Source organism: Calypte anna, chromosome 9 (genome assembly GCF_003957555.1).
Source record: "Calypte anna isolate BGI_N300 chromosome 9, bCalAnn1_v1.p, whole genome shotgun sequence".
In the NCBI taxonomy this organism is placed as follows: domain Eukaryota; kingdom Metazoa; phylum Chordata; class Aves; order Apodiformes; family Trochilidae; genus Calypte; species Calypte anna.
In genome coordinates, this window is record NC_044255.1 from 947447 (window position 1) to 966827 (window position 19381).

The 19381-nt window shown below is 42.0% G+C and overlaps 1 protein-coding gene across 3 annotated transcripts in view; it reads right to left on the bottom strand.

Annotated features, from left to right (window-relative positions):
- The window catches only part of NYAP2 (neuronal tyrosine-phosphorylated phosphoinositide-3-kinase adaptor 2), a 129492-nt gene that overhangs the window by 55200 nt on the left and 54911 nt on the right, over positions 1-19381 (bottom strand). For 2 of the 3 annotated variants that reach the window (XM_030456324.1, XM_030456323.1), the window contains one exon: positions 13636-13934. In XM_030456324.1, coding sequence (XP_030312184.1) covers positions 13636-13934 — 299 coding nt within the window. Of the gene's footprint in view, positions 1-1252; positions 1328-13635; positions 13935-19381 lie in introns of all 3 variants that reach the window. The other variant, XM_030456322.1, reaches the window with a different exon arrangement.

A 19381-nucleotide genomic window follows, 5' to 3' on the forward strand; every position in this document is an offset into this window, starting at 1 on the left:
AAACTGAATTTTGGGATTTTCTATTGTCTCTTGGGTGTTTACCAGCTTTTGCAGTTCAGAAACCAAGTCAGTTTACTATGCTCTTCACCATAACAAACAGAATGAAAATATAACTAACAAGAAAAGTTCTACTGTTTCCATTTTGACAAGATTATACAGCATTCAATTGCTTTCTAAATGAAGGAATTATTTGAGGCCTGAAATTTAAAAGAAATCTCTAAAATGTTATTTTTAATGCCGAAGGAATTAATCTTGCTGTATTTTGAGGGGTAATTCTATCAAAAAAGAGCCTTCAGGAGCAAAAGGAAATAGAATTTCTTTAAATATACCTAAATGTGCTGGATAGTGAATCAATGATGCAGAGATTCTGAATTATAGCACAGAACTCAACAGAGAAAATCCAGCTGTAGGCTAGCACAGAACATACATATATATATATATATATGTGTGTGTGTGTAATTAAAGACTGTAACCTCACTGGCTTTAATGAAATGAACTGCTTGTTCAAAGCTGGACATCATTTGTGCACCAGTGCTTGTATTGGTTTGGATTTCATTATCTCTGCAAATATGAAGTTTGAATATTCTTAGTGAAACTGAATTGAAAAAGTGTAGTGTAACGAGGCAACCAGGTGCCACTAATTGCCAGGGAGTGAGCACGAGCTTGTGTCAAGCCCACCTGTGCCTAATTAGGGTGGGGCCCAACTGCTCATGAGCAGGACCAGGGGGGCCAATAAACGCAGTGGGTCCCACCCTAATTGGGCACAGGTGGGCTTGACACAAGCTCATGCTCACTCCCTGGCAATTAGTGGCACCTGGTTGCCTCGTTACACTACAAAAAAGTCCTCTGAGCTGCGTAAAAGATTGGCACTTGGGGGACCTGAGTTCAATTCAACTCTTTTGTCACAGGCCATGGGGCCTTACCTACCATGTTACCCCTTAATTCTCCTTTTCACTAGCTATCCTCTGACAGTTGAGGCTCCCAGGTATTTTAGCCAAGGTTTTTAACTTATTTGGTTTTTATCAGTCCTTGCAGAGTTGCTGCCCTCATTGGAGAGAAGCAGCAGAAAACAAAACCAGATGTAAATTGATATGCTGGGGACACGCAGTGTTGAATGTGCACCTTCTCCAAGGAATTTCTGAAGGCAAATGTTCCCAACACAGTGAACAGCCTTAAAATATATAAAGAAAGATGGTTCTCAGCAGATGACTATAGAAACATCATCAGTAGGTTGAAATCACAAGGGAAGTACCTCTGTCACAGCTAGCCACCGAAATAACATTGTCCTCATGGTCACAAGTCCTTTCCCTTCCTTGCCTCAAAGATGCTAATAGGAAAAAGGAAAAAGAGAAAGGATGAGGAAGGCATAAATTAAACATCTCATTCATCCAAACAGCTTTGCAAGTGACAGGTGGTTTCAGCACAATGATTTTAGTCAGTACCTATTTCTTCCTCCTCCTGAATCGATTAGTTCTTAATAGAAATTATTTGGATATTTAAAGAGGACAAAACTACATTGAAAATGAAAGGACTAAAAGAGTGTGTCATAAAATAATATGTGCTAGATGGATGTCCCAGGGCTATGATTAGGGAGACTTCTTCAAACGTATACAGGTCCCTTGATTTTGGCTACAACTCTTTTAAGCTTTTAAAATTATTATTTTCTGCTCTGATTCAAAGTGTTAGAAACCCAGTGGCTTCAGTAGTGATATTGCAGAATTAAACACCAGTATAACACAGAGCAGAACTGAAATTTAATTACTGCAGCTCTGCATTAACCCAGCAATGCAACTACAGCAACTGACAAACAACATGACTGAAAACATGCTGCTGCCAGATTCAGCTTAGGCAGTGTAACTGTGCCATAAAACTGGATTTTCTTACATTCTTAGGATGGCCCTAACACCACAGTTCCTTACACAGTGTCTGTGCCAAGGCAGCCATACCTGCCAGGGATTCACAGAAGTCAAACTAATGCACCAAGTGCTCTGCTGCCAGAGCCACCTCCCAGCATGCTGGGGATAACTGGTCCTCTGCTCTGCATTATCAAGATAAGGGCACACCCAGAGATGCCAGGACATTTACAAAATGTTGGGTATCAGCATGCTGGAAAGAGTTTCTCCCCAAATTGCCAGGCTGCAGAACAGACTGACTGCCAGGTTTTCTCCTCCATAACCTTCCACTCATCTCCATCCACCTGATACAGAGCTCTGCTGATTCCTCTTTCCCACAGTGAAAAGGTTTCCAAAAGCTTTCAAAAAATTGCAAAGTGACTGCCTCCTTCTGAATGCCCAGCCTCATACTTGCAGATATTTTGAACATCACATCCTGGTTATTTTAAAGAATGAGAAATTGATGTCCCTGATTTTTCCAGATAACATTGAACAGGCGAAGAAAAAAGCAGTGTTTGAGAAATAATCACAAATTATGTGCAATCAAGCCTTTCCATACTCTTCACTGAAGACTTTGACTGAAGTTATTGTCAGTCAGTATAGTCCTGATAAGGCAGAAAAAGTAAGATTTTGTGTGAGAAAAGTCAATGTGGATCATCTGCCTTTTACAGGAAAACTGATGAACTAAGTGCAAGGAGTGGCTAACAAAAAATCTCACAGTAACTTCTGTTACGTTGCAATGATTTCTGAGTATCCATTCTGAAAATTATCCTTGAACTACTACAGCCAGACACAAGGGACCAGGGTCTATGGCATTACACAGAGGTAAGCTACAGCAGTTCCAGTGGAAGCAGGCTCTGAGGAGGGAGAGGTGGGAAGACTACTGGGGAAGTAGGAATCTGAGTAAAGGATTCTCACTGCCCACACATGCAACCAGTATTGCTAAAGTGCTGGTTTGTTCTGGTTCATGGTACATGTACAAAACAGATCTCCCAGCCCTGCAATAGCAGCAGTAGAAAAATCTGTAATTGTACATAATCTGAAGGAATTCTAGATGTAGAAAGGTCATTGGCATGGAAATTTATCAGTTGCAAGCATAATGAGATGAATTACATCAAGAGTGTGCAAATGGAACCATTGAATCACGTTAGCAGAGAAATAAATTACCAAAATGTATGTTCTTGTTTACTGGTGGCTTTGCTGCTCTATTGCAGGTAACTGCACAGAGACAGAGAACTGAAGAGGTGAACACAGTCACAGCAGAGTATGGAACACCAGCCACAGACCAGCAATGTGAGCTAAGGCCTTCTGATTTAAAGTAACATTTATTGTCTTGACTGTCATCTTGTAAATGAACCCTGAACAGCTTTTGCTGCTTTGCTGTAAATTGTTATCACTCTATTCTTACAACTACCCACAAACTGACTGCATTTCACCCTGAGAGTGATGGGCAGCATCAACCCCCCAACCCAACATCTTCCTTGTGGTGTAGCTATTAGAGCCCATTTCTCATAGAGCTGTCACCCTGCACTACCTGCCCTCTTTCCCAGGTGTCACCTCATCTCACACCCCCCCTAAATACCACGCAGGAGTGGGTGAGGCCATGCATTTTGTCTGACTGGTTTTCTACAGGCTGTGCTGTGTGATCACTGCAGCAGCGTTTCTGTCAACCATCAGGAAGAAAAGATCCCTCCCCTGCTCAGAACAAGAAGCTTCTGGGTATGTGTGAAGAGTTAACCCAAACAAACACACTCCTTACACACCTACACCATGTGAGATTAGGATGTAGAGGACACCACTGTGTTAAAAGTAAGCCTTGGAGGGCTGAGCTGCCTATTCAGAGATTTCCTGCTGCCCAAAGGGCACCAAGATAACACCTAGCAATATTCATTGCATTAAAGGCATGCTCCAGTCTCAATACAACTCCTGGCTTTGCAGAAACAACTCTGCTATTGATTACTAGCTGTTGGAGCTGAGGGATCTGATGGGGGAGATTACTTTCATTAACTTCTTGGAGAAGGTACAGCACAGAGGTTTTCTGACCCAGTGTCATGGAGAGACAGGTTGAAATTTAGGTCTGCAAGAGTAACTGGCTCTGGGTGGATTCTAAATCCAGTACCTATGCCCAAACAGTGGGCTTTGAAAAAATTTACAGGGGAAAGACAGAAATCAAGCTAGAGAAAGAACAAATGCTTAATGAAACAGTAAGATCATCCTACCTGCTTTAGCTAGAAAAATAGTCTGTATTTGCTAATTTGATTTAACTGCTGCTTTGGTCCACAAGCATCCTGTCCACAACACTAGCATTGACTACATGCAAAGACCTGAATAATTTCCCAGACATACCAGCCTCTTCATATTTTAAATCCACAGTAACACCTATCTTCTACTTACAGATACAATAAGTAGAACAGATCAATTGCTTGCTTACATAAGTAGCAATCTGTTTGCTGAGCTTCTAAAACAATTGCAGCCCAGTAAATCAAGCTGGCAAAACCACTGAGGTGATACTGGGCCTCATACTGACCTCTTGGTGACTCCAAAACCAAACACATGGTGTCCAATTGTTTTCAAGGTACAGCAGCCCCACAAACACTGCTGTGCTTCCTCAACATTTTCTACCACCAAGAAGGAAACAACAGATTCCTCTAACTCCCTCTCCCTCCCAAATTTTGTGGGCTTTGTACAACCCTTTTCCTTGAGGCCATGGTATAAAAAGTCTCTTTGCTGCTGGCTGACAAATCAGGCAGGCGATGCTGCCACCCAGCTCCCATTTCCCAACGAGGCACAAAGCTGATCACAGGGCTCATGTCAGTCACCACAGCAGCAGCACTGGGAAAGCAAAGGAGCCCCAGTGAACAAGAGTTCAGCTAAAGAGCCAATCTTGCCTTTCCCACAAGGTGACTTTGCAGAAGCAGTTCCTGCAGATTGTCACTGAGCATCTTTTGGGTGAATCCAATGGCAGCTGAAGGGGACAGTGCGTTGTCAGAGCCACTCACAGGCAGGCAGCAGTGCCCAGAGATGTAAGAGCTCTGTGGTCAGAGGCTGAGTGTTACTGAGGTACTCAGTGTAACCAGCTTTAGGAGAAGAGCTGCACAGTTACTCATTTTACTTCCATCTCCATTCTATATAAAGTCTTGACAAAATTACAGACGAGCCACATGTTATCAGTTGCCTCCCACTCCAAGCTTCTATAATTTCACTTTGCATTTATTTGCAGAGTTTTCTATTTAAATGAGTAGAAAGTACAGCAGTGTTGCTCTCTAAGAGCCACGTATCCTGCTATGGCTGTAATGCACAGTACTGTTCTGACAGTGCTGCAGAAAAGCTTTGCAAGAGCCCTCTCCTCTTTCAGATCCCAGCCTCAATCTCACTGTGCCACTTGAGAAGCAAGACAGAGGATAAGCAAAAAAAGGAACAGCAGAATTGCTGCCACCCATGGCTGCAGAGTCTGTTTAGTTCAAATTAACTTTTGTGGAGTAAGTGGAAACAAGAGAGATGCTTGATTAAAACTAGTACCTTGAAAAAAAGGGGAAAAAGACCAGGAAGAAAAAACCAGAAGATGGAACAACGAGGAAGAACCCAGCTCTCTGCAAAAATTTTCAAAAGTTGTGTTAAAGGAAAGGCAGTAATGCAAGAGCAGTATCAAAGGCCAAAAGATCTTAGCCAGTATCTAAGGGAAGAAGCAGGCATCAGATGCCAGAGTATGACTGGAGAAAGAGAGCCAAGATCATAACTTCCTCCCAAGAGCTCTCTACATGAATGAACTATTTCTATTTCCCCTTGCCTCACCCACACTGTGACTGCAGTGAGCATGAACACAGCACTCCACCCCTCTTCCCCTTTTCTTCCTGCCCTTTCATTTTTCTATTCTCTTTCCAATTTACTTATAATTTTGAACCATCCAACCTTACTGCACAGCCTCTAGACCATCCTGAATGATTCAACCAAGTGCAGAAAGCAATAGCATGGGTGTAAGCACAAGCCAGTGACTGCTGAGACTGTTATCCCAGTTTGCTGTCTTCGATAACATATCTTATTCAGCTGCAAATCACACTGGACTCTGGGTGATGTGCTTCTCATGTGATATATCAGCTGCTCAAAATTATGGCCACCAAGAGAAGTACACAAATTTCCATGTGCTTGTTTGTTGTTTGTTTTTTTTCCCCCCCTCAGGCATCTATGAAAAGCCCAGGCTGGTACACAGTGCTCTTTGGGCAAGTTGATGGCACTGTCACTGAGCTGTCACTGCTGCGCATGTTATCTCCATGCAACCCAGTTTGCACAAGTATGAACTGGGAAGCATGAAGTGCCAAACCCAGTTGTAGCATGTTGGGCACATGTTGCTCAATGTCATCCAGCATTAAAAGCCAAGTGGAAGAGATGAAAGCAGCAAACCAGTGCACCCAGACTTCTATATTCAAACAGTCATTATAAAGAAATCACCAATTAAACAGAGGAGAGCCATAACAGGATCTCACCTGCAGCCAGACTTAAAACTCTTGGGATGTGATTCTGCTCAGCACTGTGTGTTCACATTAAAGCCAACATAAGTAGAGGGTTCCTGCCCTCCCCAGTCTCAACTTCTTGGCACGAAATGCTTTGAGAGTTCAGTCATGCTTAACTCCATGAGGATTTGTCTCATTTGGTTGCTTAAGTGAGAAGAGAATTAGAGGATCAGTTAAAATAAGCTAAGATGAAGAGGGGGAGATCCCATCTATTTGCTGTGGAACAACAAGTGCATCTGTTTTGTGCTTTTTCCTTGAATTCCAAATGAGTTTTGCCAGACAGTTCTGTACCTCAGACCAGCTCTCAAAGTAAGCCAGGACATCAGGATTTCAGTCTGATCCCTCAAGCCCTTTCTCACTTTTCCACAATGTCTTAATAGACAATTCCAAAGACAGGATGGAAAGCAACATTGTAGTAGGAGTATTCCAGTATCTATACTTTTGTTGGCATTTCATCTCATGTAACAAATTCTGTAGGGCTGTCAAACTGAGGCAAGAGAATTACCTGAATTTCTCCTCCCGTTCTCTCATGGCCCTGATTTCAAAGCCATTCAGTGATGCAAAACAATGCAAGAACCTAGTGCTTCATAGTATTTCAGCTCATGGGTGGAAATACTGAGAAAGCTCAGTATTACAATTCCCTGAGGTATAAACAAAATTAAATAATGAAATACAGTCTCAAATATAATGACTAGTTTTTTTCTAGCAGTATTCCAGTGAATTGATGGTAATGAATGCATTTATTTACACTATAACCTTCTAGTTACATAGAAGATTTCCGTGGAGGTTGAAAATTAAACAAGCAGTGGACAAGAGCACCCATATGATAGCTTTCTTCAAAGACTCTCTTCATTGTGGTTATTCTGGTAAAGATTATTGATCCAGACAGCTCAAGAGCACTGCTAAAGTACTTCCAGGGCTGGGTTGGCTCTAAAAGCTCTAGTGACTTTTATGTGATGTAAAACCTGGCAAATTCTCTCCCCTAAGTACCCAGCTGCCTGCCAGAAGTAAGTGGCACACATTTCCTTGCCTTTTTGGCATGTCCAGGGGCTACAGAAGCCCTACAGAGCCAGGGGACCTCTGGCTGGCAGCAGTCTGGAGAAAGCTTCTTACTTGTCTGAGTTACACCCAGCACTGCTTTGAGGTCTTAGAGAGTTTGCTAATTCTGGGGCAGGATGGGGGGAATGCACAAGCACAGTATGGGCCTGGGGTTGCAACCAGGCTTCTAAACTCTCCCGAGCACTGGAGTACTGGGGTACACAGAGCAGAAAAGCCCACATGCTCAGCTGGAATCCCAGAGTTTAGCAGGCTTTACTAGCCCGAGCTCAGGGCAGGCAGCCTCCTCCTGGATGAGCTGCATTTGCAGTCAATCTGGTAAATCAGCACAACATTCCCTCAGCTCACATTATTAAGGCTTTTCCATTATCAGGAACATCACAGCTTCCATCACCCTTCAGAGCAGAGAGAGATCTGTACTGCAGGGGGGCAGCACATTTAATTTGGTGCTTTTTTTACACAGGTGCAGTGTCTCTCAGCAAATGAGCAGCATCCTAATGTGAAAAGAGGGATGAGGAAAGCAGAAAGCAACTTCGTTAAATTAAAAAGACAGGAAAAAAAGACATTAAGCACACAGGATAGACCAGCACAACATAGCTAAAGTACCAACTGCAAAGTCTAGGGCACAATGCAATTCCCAAGTGGGTAGCTAAATCTCCATGCCTTTTACCACTGCATGGTCTATTTTCTGTTCAATGCTTGCAGCTTCCATTAGCGTTAATGAGTATGCATATGTGCCTTGAGGGTAAGAACATAGTCCCTCTGTGGCTTCAAAACTTGTTTATAAATCCATCCAAAAATCACATTGTGTTCATTGCTCTGTGCAGAAAGCTATTAGAACAGCTATAAGAACTGCTGCTTTTATTCCTTCCTTTTCCCTTGCCCTCTCTTATCCAAGGGACCAGAAAACAGAACAGATGAAGGACTGGAGGACGTGGTATGCACAGGAAAATAACTCAGTTCTGGGAGCTGCATCTGAAAACTGAGTTGCTGCAGGGAGGGGCCAACAAAAGTCTCTGCAAAAGCAAAGAAAACTAAACCTCAAAACACTGAAAAACTACCTCCCTCACCCATCTCCAAAAGCAAAGCCTTTGAAAATCTCTCTTTAATCTAGCTATTAAATGCTGGAGAGTAAACCAAAATCTGTGTCATGTCCTTCCTGTGCAGGTCAGTGGGAACAAGTGGCTTTAGCAACAGAAGGGGCTGAACCCAGAGCAGAGGCCATACTGGGCTGAGCCTCAAGCACAACTGGGACAGCACTGCCCTCCAGTCCTTTCACCTCTGAGGCAGTAAGGAGACTGCTGAGATGCAGGGCTGAGCAAAGGGAAAGCAGTGCTGGGGTTCTAATAGAAACTGCATTGCTCCAGTGCTGTTCAAGGCCCCATATCCATCCCTGTGCCACCTTGACACGCAGGGCACTCGTCTGAAGTCATGTAAGGCAATTAAGAGCCAACTCCACCTCATTTTACTGATGACAGGTCTTGTGCTTTCAGTCTTCTTTTGACTTTTCCCTCCATCATTCCCAGTTTCCTTCTCCCAGTGTGCACAGTTTCAAGCTAAGCCCCCTCAAGCTTCACAGTCTGCAAGAGATACTTTACAGCATCCGAAAAACAATGGGTAATCCAGCACTGAGATCAAGACTCAGATTCATGTGAAGGAAAACAGACACTGCTTCACACATGGCTGAATACCAACTTGCATTATAGCTATACAGCTAACCTCAACACTAGCTGCAGCTCTTCATGTGAAGATGCTGTCCTTGAAGTACAGCAAAGCAGGCTGCAGGAAAGAGCTAAGAAAAATCAGACAGTGAACAACATGCAAGCTCTCAGACCTCTCAAGCACAACGGGCATGTGGAGCTCCAGTTAAGAAGCCAATATCCCGGGAGAAAGCCTGGGATGCTGGAGCTCAGGAGGCAGCACCCTGTGTCCAGCCACAGCCCTCTCACCTGCCCATTCCCCTTGCCAGGCCCACCAGAACTCATCTGTCAGTCCCTTCAGATTCCTTAGGTCTGAAGAGGGCTCCTTCATGTTATTGCTTCCTTTAGTAGCCATGGATGAAAAGATGGGGGACTAAGACCTGGCTACAAGCAGGAGGACATGGTTACTGCAGAGGATGCTATTTCAACGTTCACGCTATATAAATTATTTGCTGAGATGGGAAATAAAAGGAAAACAGCACCACACAAAAACAGCAGAAGTGCTAAATCCCTTTAGTCCAAGATCTGTTTAATGCTAGTAGCCAAAGTCCAAGTTTACAATGCTGAGTGACCAGTCTAGCTGACTGTAAACTAGATTTAAGAGAGACCAGATGGACTGTAACTAAAGATACAGTCACTGTAATTACTTTCCTCTAGAGGAAAATTTTCCTTACAAGTTGCCCACCTTTAGAGATTGCTGAGCAACAGAGAGGGGCTTCTACTGCATGGGCTCAGGAAGCAGCAAAAAGGCTCTCTTCTTCCACATGGGACACTCAGAAACAAGGGTCTACACATAATGAGTGAATTCCAGATGTGGGGGACTCTGCAAGTGTTTTTTTGTATGCAACAAACTTCCAGGGGGCTCTGACAGGAGTAGAAGTACAACCATGAACAGCAATTTGAAAATGCTACTCTAAGTTTTAATTTGCATTTGTGTGCATTTAATTTGCCTTGAGTGAAGATGTTTGTATACCCATGCAAGCACACACAACTTGCATTTTCAATATAAATAGCTATATTATGCATACATAAATCACATTAAATATATTTTGTGCACAGCTATTTATATAATGTACTCATCATCCACATTAATAAACAATTTTCACAAAAAGTTAACTCACAATTTGCTTGTATCTCTCCATGTGGGTTTGCATTGCAGTAGATCTGTAAACCTCTGTTGTAGACATGCAGTGATCACAGCAGAAAACACTGCTTGGGGCTGGCAGTTATGTTCACCAATTACACTGTTTTATTAATTTTTTTTTCTGTAAGACTGGGCATCCAAAGTGCATCATTTAATTAAAATCCTGCATTTTCTCAATAAAGAGCCTTTCAGGATCAAGATTAGATATGTCTTTCAAGATGAAATGTTATTTAAAATTAACCTTTTCAGTTCACTTATCACTTCCAATGTGTGATGCATAGGGCAGAGCTACATTTGTGTGCTATTACTGCTAGAGATTAAGAACTGCAGAAAAGACAACCCACGTTTTTAAAAACAAATTTCAAGATATCTGTCACAGAAGAGAAATGCATTGGGTGGAAGGAGCTCAGTGGTTGCCTTTCAGAGGTAGCTGGAAGAGTAAAAAAGGAATATTGAAGTATTAAAAGCAACACAAAAGTGTGGAAACACAGCAACGAAATTAAAGGTAAATTAAGGAGAATGAGGCCTTCAAGCTGGACTGTATCCTTTCAGGCAGTGCCAGGGGTGACTGGGATGAAACACAGAAACCAAAGTGTTATCCCATTGCTGCACCACAAGACAGGGTTGATAGGTGTCATTGAAACTTAGGAGAAGATTCTCACACTCCCACAAACTTGGAAGCAAGTGCACACACAGACAACGTGTACAGAGCCACGATGGCTCTTACTGATGCTATTTGTGTTTCAAGAGGAAAAGGTTTTTCCAGTTCATAACCAGATTTCTCCTGCTTTCTTCTGCAGTAAAGTCAGGCTCAGATTCAAAACATAAGGCAATGCTACAGTAGTTCTTATGGTCAGATGAACTCAAGGTTTTCACCTTACTGCAATCAGAAAAAGTATAAAAGTTACCACCCATACTGCTCGTTTGTATAAACTTGACCACTATTAAAAAGCAAAAAGTAAACAATTTTAATAAAAATTAACTGTCCCTACTTGCCTAGGAAATGTAGGAAATTGCTCTCAAAGTAGCCACAGAGTCAGACAATAGATATTGTAGTCTGAATTATTCTGCATTGCCATAAAAAATATGAGCTGGAAACAATTTTGTGACAACTCCTTTATAGAGATTCCACAATGGCTGATGGAGAAACAATAGGGTTTTTCATCAATGTTTTCCAAAGTTGCTGGAAAAAGCTGTATCCATTCAGCCTGTGAATACCAGAAATACATGCAAATGTGTGAGACACATTCACATAAAAAGATTTGGACACTGGATGCACAACAGTGACTGGAAGTTAAACATGTGCGTTCTTGGACTTGAGCTTCCAAAAAAATTGGAAAGATGCAGGTCTTCCATTTATTGAATTCAAGACTGCTACCAGAGTGGGGACTACCAGATATGGAAAAAAAATCAGTCACTTCCACATAAAAACCAAACTGGCAGAATCAGAACTTGACTGATTTCCTTGAATTAAGCACAATTTCAGATAATAAATTAACTGGGAGTTAATTATAGAGGAACAATAATAATCTCATAATCTAGGACAACGATTTAATATTCTTATCAAATCAAATCTGTAGATAAAGAACATAGACTTCCACGTTGTTCTGCTCACCTTTAGGTGCCCTCACCCATGTATGACCACACGTTTAAATATTCCTGTACTAGCCAAATGAGGGCTGTGGAAATGCTTTAATCAGAACACACATTGCATTGCAATGTGCAGGTGATAACAAAACCTCTCCCAGTGACAGCAAAGCACTGCTGATCCAAGCACCATATTGTTCCACCCTTGATCCAGACTTTAAAATTTGGCTGGTTGCTTAAAAAGAACCCTGTGATCTGATCTTACTTTCTATGTAACAAACTCTTTAGGGAAAGCCCAAGCCTGGCAAGTATAAAGCCAAATGCATGGAACCAGGGCAGATATTGTAAACACACAAAACCAATGGAATAGTTAGAGGGTTCTGTCAACTTAAAATCTCCAGGAATTTCTTCACAAGAGTCTACAAGAGCCCATTGTTGCACTTCATACAGACTACCAGAATTAATATAATAAAGGTCTTAAATTAAATATCACAGAAGTTCTCAATATTCCACGAAGACATTTAGTCACACTAAAAAAATCAACATGTAGGTATTACTTATTATGCTAGTAATGGAGTATTACTCATTCACTGGTTCTTTCCAGAGACCTTGCTATGAATATTCAGTTCTTGATTATAATAATGACTCCAAGGAGCTCTGCAATACTTAGTGCTATGGCATAGCAGTACCACTGTCATACAGACCATCCAAAGTGAACACTCCCATGCATGCCACTCACAGCCATCATGTAATGGATAGATCAGCAGTTCAATTATACATTGCTTTCCATCTTTGTTATCACTAATGACCTTCTAAAATCAGATTTGCTTGAAGGGTTGTATCATGAATGTAACTATAGAGTATTTCTGACCACAACAACAAGTACAAGGGATGCACACTAAGAGCACAGCACACTGTGTGGGATGTCAAAAGTGATATGGAAAACAGCAGAGGTAAAGATCAGCAATGATCAAAACCAACTGTCCCTAAAGGTTCCTTCTTAAAGTGCACACTGTGAAACAGTCATTCTCATTTCTCCCAGCAGCAGGGAGTACAGCTGGTCCTACTGATGCACACAAGCATTTCAGCCATGCAAGAAAGGAAGGAGAAGATCCTTACAGCATCAGCTCATCTTGTGTAGATCAGAGTAAGAAAGTTGTATCCATATTCAACACATTGATTTATTTTCTTTTGAATGCTGCATTGGGTGAAATGGAACTGGGAGGAATGGGAAGAGAAAATGTAGACTCATTCAAAGGTAAGGTTTGGGCAATACATGGTATCATCCTGGGTACAATTTTTACCAATACTTCCTTGCTGCAGAGTTTCAGTGCTACCCAGTGTTCTTTTAAATAATATCTGTCCTTCACTTATTTCTTGAGTAGAACCTTTCCAAAGTTGTGGTTTGCACAGTGCTAGTGATACAGTGTGTGCTCCTTGCCTGGCATGCAGATAACAGTGTCCTACATGCCATCTGATCACAATCTCTTTTTCACTTCATCTTTAATTAACTCAGCTGATTCCCCAGTATGCAACCAGGCCACATAAGTGCTATGGATCTGTGAGAAACATCAAAGGTTGGCAATTACCCACTGGTATAAAATATGGAGAACCATAACCTACAATACCTGTGCTAGCACTTCCAGACACATGGAGAAACACAGTTCATTACTGAATGCAAGATTTTCAACTTGATAATCTTGACATTAGGTAACAAAATTTTTTTACCAAAGAATGACAGTGTTTACCTTCAGTCCTGTCTGGTAGTTTCCCACTTTTACTTGTTGTTCCAGTGTTGACTGTTTCAGATGAGGTGCTCAGTTTGGTGTTGGGGTCTCGCTTAGGTTTAGGAGGTGGCTGCTTACGAGAGCTGCTGCTTTCATCATCTGTTCCTCCAACAGAATGAAGAGACTGGGATCTCACGGTAAAGCCACTGGAGCAAGGATGTGGCAGTCTGTCCTGAGGAGCAGGCATTGTCATAAATCCCATGCGGAAATGTTTCCCCACGTAGCTTCCTTCATTTCCTCTCACTACTTCTCCACCTATGCTGTAAGAGAAAATACCCATGTAAGTAAAGGAGCAGCCTAAATTGTACCTGGAACCATGATCTCAGTTCTGCCTGTGATGAGCAAATTGTACTTCTGAACTTGGAAACAAGCAATAGTCTTTTCTTAACACAAGATTACTACTAGAATACTCTATTTTCCATCACATTACCAACAACTGAAATGTACATATATCACTACGTGCTCACTCAATTTTACAAGAAATTGAGAAAAACTGTTGTCCAGGTTTCATAGAAGTCATCTACAGGATGAATTTCCAGCACTGGAAATCAGAACAGTTTCCAGTAAGACAAGGCACTTGGAGTAGGGCAAAGAATATTGCTTTAGAAACCCAACACTGGTATCGATCCACATTCCTCTACTCTCATCTTTGACTACAGATGCTCATGTACCTTGGGAAATAAGGCTCCTGGGGACCAATCATTCCCTTGAATTAAGGAACAGTAAGACAAAGAAACGCTCTGAAAATTACTTTGATATGGGAAACTGAGATTAACATTTCGTCAAATGTACATGAAGCTGCAAACAGTGGCATCATCAGACTAGTAAAAGAGAAGCCCAGGAGATGAAAAGGCAATGGGCTGTGGAACACCAGGAAGAAAATAACCTCCAGCTATTCAGAAACACAGGGAAAGCTCAGCTCTGTCATACCACAGACTACATTGCACTATTGCAGGACTGGGAACCTGGTACTGTTCCTGCTCTACTCATGGGTGCTTATCAGTTCTGAAAAGCAGCTCTTGCTGATGCTCATGCTGGAAACTTACAGCACATTTCAAGTCAGACAATTCAGTGACTGTTCAAAGAAACCCAGAAACACACACAAGTCAACATGGGCTTGCCTGCAAGGAGGATTGAAATAGTACCACTGTGGGCATGCAGAAATGTCAGTATGAGATAGGTGAAGGCCCAGAAAGCCCTAATTACCTCCTATTTCCCCCTCACATGGAGCGAAGCTCTAAGCCAACTCAGTGTGCTCCTCTGCAAATTCCCTACTGGATGCTGCCTAAGGATGTTGCAATTTATTTGGCACTATCTCCTTCTTTAAAAGACAATTCCACTTCTCATAAGGTCATGTGAAAAGAGATTCAGGTCATTTCATTCCCCCCTGCTGTCCTCATTTTCCTTGCAGGTTATACACAAGCTGTACCGAACTGTCTGAAAAGCATCAGCTTGGTACCATGCAATATAGAAATCTGTGTACATAAAAGCACAACTTTTGTTTGCTTACCATTGCCCATGTATTTGTACTTAATTTCCACTAGTGGAGCGGTCCACTTGCCTAACTGGTAACAACTGAACAGGTCTAAATGACCATGAGCCACTCTCCAGGGTCACCGAAACCTACCTGCACATGTACACACACATGTGCAGAGACTGGTTCATGTTCATAACCAAGTTATTACTGAATTCTAATTGGCATCAATTCCAGAGGGATTTGCAGTCACTAAGATCAAAAGGTAGAACTCATTATTTTGAAGATTAATAAAAAACCTGCAGCTAATTTAAATGATTAACTATGTCTCTGCTAATCTTTCATAAACTGTTCTGAAAAGAATATAATCCTCTGATGCTGGACTACAAAAGGAGCCCATCATGTTATTTAAAGGAGATTACTATCCAAATGTGCTGAAGAACACAGGTGAGGAGTTTGCCTCCTTCCCTTAAGTCTAACGGGTAAGTCACGTTTAGCAAATAAAAATTTCAATTTGCCACGTCTCTGCCATTAAAATTCTTATCAGGTTACAATATTCAATTAGTGCTGCATGAAGGTGTTTAAACCACACACTATAGGGCAGATTTCACCCAGGATGAATTTACACAAATTCCACTGAGGTGGCAGGTTTCACCTTCTCTTAAGAACACACAACTGCGTTTATATAAAGCATGGGTTTTTTTTTTTTTTTTTTTCCATACTACTGCATTTTGTGTTCCAGAAATAAAAACATCAAAAATAGGTCAATTGTCTAAATTGCCTCAAACAATTAAATCATGTTGCTTCTCTTTCCTCCTCTTCTCATAACTTTTTAATTCTTTACTGAATTCCTTACAATATCATGGATGAAAACCTGTCTTGCATGCTTCCTACACTTAATACAGAATAAACAGCCTAGAACCAGAGAGGTTGTTTGTAGGAACAGATGGACAGACCTTACTGTTCTGCTTCACCACTGAAGCGGATCTGGTCTTCATTTTCATAGAATCATAGAATCCTTGGGGTTGGAAGGGACCTCGAAAGATCATCTAGTCCAACCCCCCCTGCCAGAGCAGGGCCACCTAGAGCACTTCGCATAGGAACGTGTCCAGGCGGGTTTTGAATGTCTCCAGTGAAGGAGACTCCACGACCCCCCTGGGCAGCCTGTTCCAGGGCTCTGTCACCCTTACAGGAAAAACATTTTTCCGGATATTCAACTTGAACCTCCTATGCTCCAATTTACACCCATTACCCCTTGTCCTATCACTGGTCACCACTGAGAAGAGCCTAACTCCATCTCCCTGACACTCACCCCTTACATATTTGAAAACATTGATGAGGTCACCCCTCAGTCTCCTTTTCTCCAAACTAAAGAGACCCAGCTCCCTCAGCCTTTCCTCATAAGGGAGATGTTCCACTCCCTTAATCATCTTAGTAGCTCTGTGCTGGACTCTTTCAAGCACTTCCCTGTCCTTCTTGAACTGAGGGGCCCAGAACTGGACACAATACTCCAGGTGCGGCCTCACCAATGCAGAATAGAGGGGGAGGAGAACCTCTCTTGACCTACTAACCACCCCCTTTCTAATGCACCCCAGGATGCCATTGGCCTTCTTGGCCACAAGGGCACATTGCTGGCTCATGGTCATCCTCTTGTCTACCAGGACCCCCAGGTCTCTTTCACCTACACTGCTCTCCAGCAGGTCAGCCCCCAACCTATACTGGGCCATCGTGTTGTTCTTCCCCAAATGCAAAACTCTACACTTCCCCTTGTTGAATTTCATCATGTTTCTCCCTGCCCAACTCTCCAGCCTGTCCAAGTCTCTCTGAATGGCAGCACAGCCTTCTGGTGTGTCAGCCACTCCTCCCAGCTTAGTGTCATCAGCAAACTTGCTGAGGGTACATTCTATACCCTCATCCAAGTCGTTGATGAAGATATTGAACAACACCGGTCCCAGTACCGACCCCTGAGGGACTCCACTAGTCACACACCTCCAACCAGATTCTGCCCCATTGACTACAACTCTCTGACTCCTTCCTTTCAACCAGTTCCTGATCCACCTCACTACCTGATCACCAAACCCATACTTGATCAACTTATCTACAAGGATGCTGTGGGAGACGGTGTCAAATGCTTTACTGAAATCAACATTTTCAACATCAATTTTCAACAATTTTCAACATCCTTTTCTCAGCTACTAGACAAAGCCAACGAAACACCATTTCTCTCTCTTCAGCCACATTTAAAAGAGAGTTTAGAAGCCAACATTCAGCTGATGGTTAAGCACTATAAACCCCAAGCTGAAGAAAACTAACTTTTTCTTCTTGGTTCTGGACCCTGGGCACTGATCAGGATGATGGAAGGCTAAAGTTTGTTACTTATTCTGGTAGTGATTCCTGAGCATCAGGCAGGGGGTGTTTCCTAGTGTAGCTTGACTAAGAAATGCAAGCAAATGTTGGATGGAGAGCCAGGTTCAGATCTCAGTGGCACAGACTGAAACCCATCCCGGTGCAAGAAGAAAAGTGTCACACTGAGAGCACAAGTGCAAAAGCAGATGTTAAATTTCAAATGTGGCATCTGCTACCCTCAGGCAGCAGCATGCTGAAGCACATGTGGACTTCTGCAATGCAGCTTTGCAACGTGCAGTGCTGCTGATGCTACATCACGAAAACAGACAGAATAAAAGGATTTATTTATGTACTCCTCCTGCTTGCAACAACAGGAGTTTGATGGGTCTGGTCTATGTCCCACTTCAGCACAACAGGCTGAGAAAGATTTACACACACCTTGCTGCATAAATGACTACAGAGACACTAAGGGAAAATAATTGTGTAGATCTCACTCCATTATTTCTGACAGGAAAGAGCCTGTGCTCCTCATTGTACTGATAATGAGTTCTCTCATTTCCAAACTGTATTATATGAGCTGCTGCAAGTATTACACAGTTTATTAATATATATGGAAATACAGATTTGGATTATTCCTCTGGGAAGTTTCAATTTGAACTTGGCCAGGTTGAGCTGCTTCTCTGACAAAGAATTACGTGTAGCGCTCAAATAACTGTTAAAAATGCAAGACATTTGTCTACAAAGAGAGACATGAATTATGTAACACGAAATTAATCATCCAATCACTCACATTACACACTTAGAGCAAAGCTGACTTCGTGCTGAAAATGCACTTTGGTATTTGCCTGAAAGGATGAAAAATTTGCTGAGAACGAAAAAAGAGGCTGTGGAGTGAGGTTGGTTCCAGACACCCTTCAGGAGTGCTCTGAAGCAGCTCCTCTTTTAAAAACACGTTACAGGGCTACTCCAAAGTCTACCTAAAAGCCTGATGGAGACTACTGAGTGCTGCCAGATTACAGGACATTGTGTACGCTGGAAGGTAGAAGAACTTCCCATCCCTCTCCCTCTCCTACACAGTACTGGAATTGGATCGTTGCAACAAGATGGTTGCATCTGCCTTAAAGCAGTAATAGTGGATTTCAGCTTTCATTTCTGAAATATGAAGAAGAGCTCCAACCAATGGGTCTGATGAGTTTTGTGAGACCTCCAGTGAAGGTTTTATCTGTCAGTTGAGATATCTGAAGTCAGAACTGGGCTAACATAAAACCATACTGACTTTGCTGTTCCTCCCCATGGTATCATCCTATCTGCCTGCTTGGGTGTTTGAAGAATGACAGAAGGGAAAGCTTTTTATATTTTTCTTTTTTTTTACCAATTATACAGGTATTATAAAGGACAAATTACAGAAGAAGGCTCAACATTGAAAAAAGCAAAAAGAACACAAAATATACACTAAATGGATGGATCATGGGCAACATAATTTACACCTTGGTTTGAGCCATAAGGTTTCTATTGTCTTAGAATGTATTTCCAAGTTGCTAAGTTAAAAAAATTAGAAAAATGAATTTCTCATCACATTGATAAAAAATGCATGGCAAAGAAAAAGTATCTACAGACTGGCTGCCTCAGTCCATGTGGTCTTTTTAATTTGCATTGTTCTTATTTAGCATTGTAAATAATAGTTTTAATTTGCTGTGAAGTTTTATTACTTGGTCCAGGCAGAATTTGAACCCTGGAAAACAAATGAGTAGTTAAGTGAAAACCTTTGTTTTACTTGGTGTTACTGCTTTAGCATGGAATATTTAATCCCTCAGTGCAATTGAAAGGAGTAGGATAATTCTTGGGAAAACCTAAGTACCACAAAGTCAGCATACCCTAGAGCCACAT